The sequence below is a fragment of the Montipora foliosa genome, chromosome 5 (genome assembly GCF_036669935.1).
Source record: "Montipora foliosa isolate CH-2021 chromosome 5, ASM3666993v2, whole genome shotgun sequence".
In the NCBI taxonomy this organism is placed as follows: domain Eukaryota; kingdom Metazoa; phylum Cnidaria; class Anthozoa; order Scleractinia; family Acroporidae; genus Montipora; species Montipora foliosa.
In genome coordinates, this window is record NC_090873.1 from 34,531,919 (window position 1) to 34,536,696 (window position 4,778).

A 4,778-nucleotide genomic window follows, 5' to 3' on the forward strand; every position below is an offset into this window, starting at 1 on the left:
TATTTCAGTCATATGTCGTGGGGATCATTGTCCCTGACCAAGAAGTGCTGGAATCATGGGCGCGAGCGAAGAAGATCTCTGGAGATTTTGGGCAGCTTTGTGAAAACCCGGTAAAAATGCAAATGAGTCACGCTACAGTAAAGACCAGCGGTTACACTCAGAGCATGTGCATTGCACCATAATTAGCATCATCCGTCTCAAAGATGTTACATTTGACAATTTTAATGCTCTGGCATCTATTCATTTGACCCAGTTACGTATACGAAACCATGAAAAGTGAATATTTCAACTCCATGTTTGTTTTATACCGTAGTCTAGCTCACCATTCGCCCTTGTCACACGGCGGCCATATTGTCCCGGGAGACCAAAAAAGCTTTGTTTTACCACGCCAAGCCTCACCCTCGTGGATTCCACTGCGAGGCTTGGCGTGGAAAAACAAAGCTCTTTTGGTCTCCCGGGACAATATGGCCGCTGTGTGTCATTGATAATGTTCATTTGAGGGAAAAGATAAACCGACACTTCGTGACACTTACTCAAATCGGCTTTCATTTCATTATAATAATAGCAATTAATAATAGCAACTTTATTCATTTAATTCAACGAAAGGGAAGGATACCAGAGGTTATCCCTATCGAGGATATCCGCCCGCAACCGGATGTCATAGGCCTCTTTCGATATATTAGAATTCAGGTTGAAAGAGAGGTTTAGAGGACAAAGACAAAGGAAAGTGGATCATATGTAAATATTTTTCACATTTATTCCAACGTGGTTCTATTGTTTTTGTCCTCACTTACTCACTATCAAGCTGATTATTTGATATTCCGAAAATGGTCTATTGACTGAGACGCGATTTATATGCATTCTTATGAGGCACAGGGTCACAGGGTAAGTACAGGGTCACAGTGTGGGCCTGAAAACCTCCAGTTTATCGCAAATGGATCAGTGGAATGAAGGGCAGGCATAAAAACAAACGCATCTCCGTATATCTTGCAGGTTGTAAAAAAGGAAATTCTCGACGACATCATTCAGAAAGGGAAAGAGGCTGAACTTAATTCATTTGAACAGGTGTGTGCTAATCACTGCGTAAGATCTCAACTGGTTCAGTCACAAAATCGGTACCATTTTTTATATTGGATAGCCTTCATTAAAAGCAGCTGAACTAAATGGCCAGCGGTTGGGTGGAGAGCCCCTCTTGACCTGCGAACACAACCTGTTATCGAACCTTCTTTGTTGAGAAACGTGAAATTTAGTGGAATGTAGCCTAAAATTTCTCAAGAGTAAGTAAGGAGTGAAGAAACAATAAATATTTCAACGGAAGAAGACCTCCACGCCACGCAAATTAAAAGCCGAGATCACTTATTTCGAGTACTTTGTTCGCTTTATCAAATGATTTTATCGACTATTAGGCCATTTTCGAGTTCGTGTGTGCCTCCTCTTTAAAGCGAGTCTAAGTGCGAAGTTTTTGTGATGGTAATTAGTTCTACTTTACATATGAATGAAAACTGATTTTCATAAGAAAAAGTTCGCACTTAGACTCGCTTTGAAGAGGAGGCAGACATGAACTCGGAAATGGCCTATTGCTATTAGACTTTAGTACTACAATTATATGTTACCAATTCACTCGCTCACTTGCGAAAAAAACAATCCTTTTTTTCTCAATATATCAGCCTTCCAGTTATCCGTCTTTAACATGTTAGATTTTTTTTTTTGCAGGTAAAAGCCATCAGTCTCCACAAGGACCTCTTTTCGGTCGAAAATGGCTTTCTCACTCCAACTTTTAAAACGAAACGTCCCTTCGTTCAAAAGTTCTTCGAGAAGAAATTTCAAGAACTTTATAAAGAGGTTGATAAGCGTGCGTAGTGCACATGTTCAAGGATATGGAGTTCTTAATTTACATTCTTATTGGACACCTTAAGATCGACGTTTACCGCGGACCGCAAGCCGCGGTTTCAGGTTTGCCGTTTGCCGTTTGCGGTATGCCTCCAACGTGTATTAAGAATCGCGTGATAATGACGCGTGGTAACATGTTGGATTTCAACGTTGTGCAACAGTTGTCGTTCAAACCTTGTAAAAACAAAACAGTTGTCTTGTTAATATTAAAATTCATATGAAATGAAAGAAATAGGTTTTTTCTGTATATCATCAGTGCCAGGCATACGTGGGATCCCAAAATATTCATGCAAATAAAAGTTGAGGTAAATGACTTACGCGAAAACCTACCTCTTGCCGTCGAAAACGTGGAGAATTTTCCGTAAACGCGAGATTGAAGTCTGGTCACGTGACCTGTAGAGGTTTGCGGTCCGCGGTAAACGTCGATCTTAAGGTGTCTATTGTTCCGCATTGTTAACTACTTATAAACCGAGCGTAAGGTCTTTACGGGAAAATGTAAACCTGAGGCCTTGCCGTATTGAGCGATCTATAGCGGGGTCGAAACACTAACGCCAATCAAAGTTTGAGATTTTCCCGCAAAGCCCGAACCCTGTAGTTTAATAAGTTGTATACAGGAGCCCTTGCCTTGGAGCGTAAAACTTCGTGGTATGTGTGGAACGGTGTTTTTACAAACCGAAATATTTTTAGATTGATTTTCCCACGAAACCAGACCTATTCAGTAATCAGAAGTGCAGGTTGTTTTCACTCACGTAATCAGTAACCTTGTTTTTCCACCAAAACAAAAAAAAAAAACGTATGATAATAGACCTCAATTCCCGGAGGTTAGTTGGCTAAATCAATATGGCCGCCGCGATGTCACGTAAAAATACTCTATTGCCCGAGAAATTATGGCCCGTGTGATTGAGAATGGTTACTTGTGCAAGTCAAATATCTTATCTAGAACTACTCTAAAACAGATTGATCTGTGGAAATGCCATTACGTAGACCTGGTGCTGGAGTTGTAGACTCCTGGTTGTTGATTATATGGCTTTAAAGTTGATTCAATTGAAAGTGATCACTTATCAGTTCATTCATGGTTTGAAACCGCATGTCAGGTGAACTAACGAGTATTCCGTAAAAACCGTTTATTTTTGAGACAAATGATAAGGTAAATTTCATCGACATTCTCAAGAATCAACGACCAAGAAAAAAAGTGAAACTCGACCGAAGTTTCACCGTGGGTGCCACGAAAATATTAATTCCTCGGAACCATATCAGAGAAGTGCCTATTTGTCTTTGAAATTACTATAGTTTGTCTCTAATTTGCATGATTAGGATAATGCCCGATCACTTAGCAAATAAGAGAAATCGTTACAATCGGCAATAAGCATTCGCTCCATATGATAAAATATGACTATTTCTATTTCAAATGAGTGTAGCAAAACAATACCCAATCACATTTAATAACATACCTAGATACATAGATCAATGTCTTTTGTATAACCCGTAATAAAATTTATTCACCTCGTTTAGGATATAGTATTATTCTCACTGCCGGCCATCATGTACATGTACTCCCCTGAGATTTAAGTTGAAAATTTCCTGCGTACATCTGTATTTCTAAAGGAGGTTTATTACTCTCTTTGGCTTTCAACGGGCGTTCGACCCTCCTACCTCCCTGCAGCGATGGCCAGCATGTTGCCATGGCTTCTACTCCTTCCGCCTCTGGGCTTGCCTCCTCCCATAACTTAGTTCTGCCCGGGGCGTTTGGGAGTGAGGGCTCCCAGTGATAATTTATTGCAAACTCGCTACAGACCAGCTGGCTCCTATGGTGGAGCCATGTACGGACATGGGTTAAAGTCCTCTTCAAGCTTGGATTTTTTCACGCTTATAGTTGCTCTCAAACGTGATAACCATTTTTGGAGTAATTACAACCACATTTCAAAATATCTTTTTCATCTATTTCCTAAAGAACAACAAAGTACCTCCGAGTTCTTAACCTTTGTCAAGCACAATGAAGTCAATCACGCTGGGGCGAATCATGCCAGCTGGTTTCAAAGGCGGGAAGTTTTCCCAAGTATCAATTTCGCATCAGTCAATCACGGGGTAAAAGTCTCGTTAAACTCAGGATTTTTTCAGGCTTCCTTACAAGTTATTCACTACGATCAATTCAGGTTATTCATTCTTGAGAGCGGCTCCTGGAAATTTTACTTCCAGCGGAAAAATCTGAAGTACCTACCCAAATTTCGCGACAAGCATACATGAAGTACCTACCCGAATTTCGTGACAAGCATACATGAAGTACCTACCCAAATTTCGTGACCGGCATACATGAAGTACCTACCCAAATTTCGTGACGGGCATACATGAAGTGCCTACCCAAATTTCGTGACCGGCATACATGAAGTACCTACCCAAATTTCGTGACCGGCATACATGAAGTACCTACCCAAATTTCGTGACCGGCATACATGAGGTACCTACCCAAATTTCGTGACGGGCATACATGAAGTGCCTACCCAAATTTCGTGACAAGCATACATGAAGTACCTACCCAAATTTCGTGACCGGCATACATGAAGTACTTACCCAAATTTCGTGACCGGCATACATGAGGTACCTACCCAAATTTCGTGACGGGCATACATGAAGTGCCTACCCAAATTTCGTGACAAGCATACATGAAGTACCTACCCAAATTTCGTGACCGGCATACATGAAGTACCTACCCAAATTTCGTGACCGGCTTACATGAAGTACCTACCCAAATTTCGTGACCGACTTACATGAAGTAACTACCCAAATTTCAGTGGTTGGATTGAAAATTGTCTTGTTTATTATACCTGTGCTTCCCTACTATGCCTTTTCATGATATTGAAAGAACTAGTTGAAATATTCCTTGTGGCTCT

The 4,778-nt window shown here is 40.8% G+C and overlaps 1 protein-coding gene across 5 annotated transcripts in view; it reads left to right on the top strand.

Annotated features, from left to right (window-relative positions):
* The window catches only part of LOC138004041 (long-chain-fatty-acid--CoA ligase 6-like), a 33,964-nt gene extending 30,567 nt beyond the window's left edge, over positions 1-3,397 (top strand). For all 5 annotated transcript variants that reach the window (XM_068850435.1, XM_068850433.1, XM_068850432.1 and 2 more), the window contains exons 22-24: positions 9-110; positions 994-1,065; positions 1,714-3,397. In XM_068850435.1, coding sequence (XP_068706536.1) covers positions 9-110; positions 994-1,065; positions 1,714-1,860 — 321 coding nt within the window. In that variant the 3' untranslated portion in view covers positions 1,861-3,397. The remainder of the gene's footprint in view (positions 1-8; positions 111-993; positions 1,066-1,713) is intronic.
* The last annotated feature ends 1,381 nt before the right edge of the window (positions 3,398-4,778 follow it).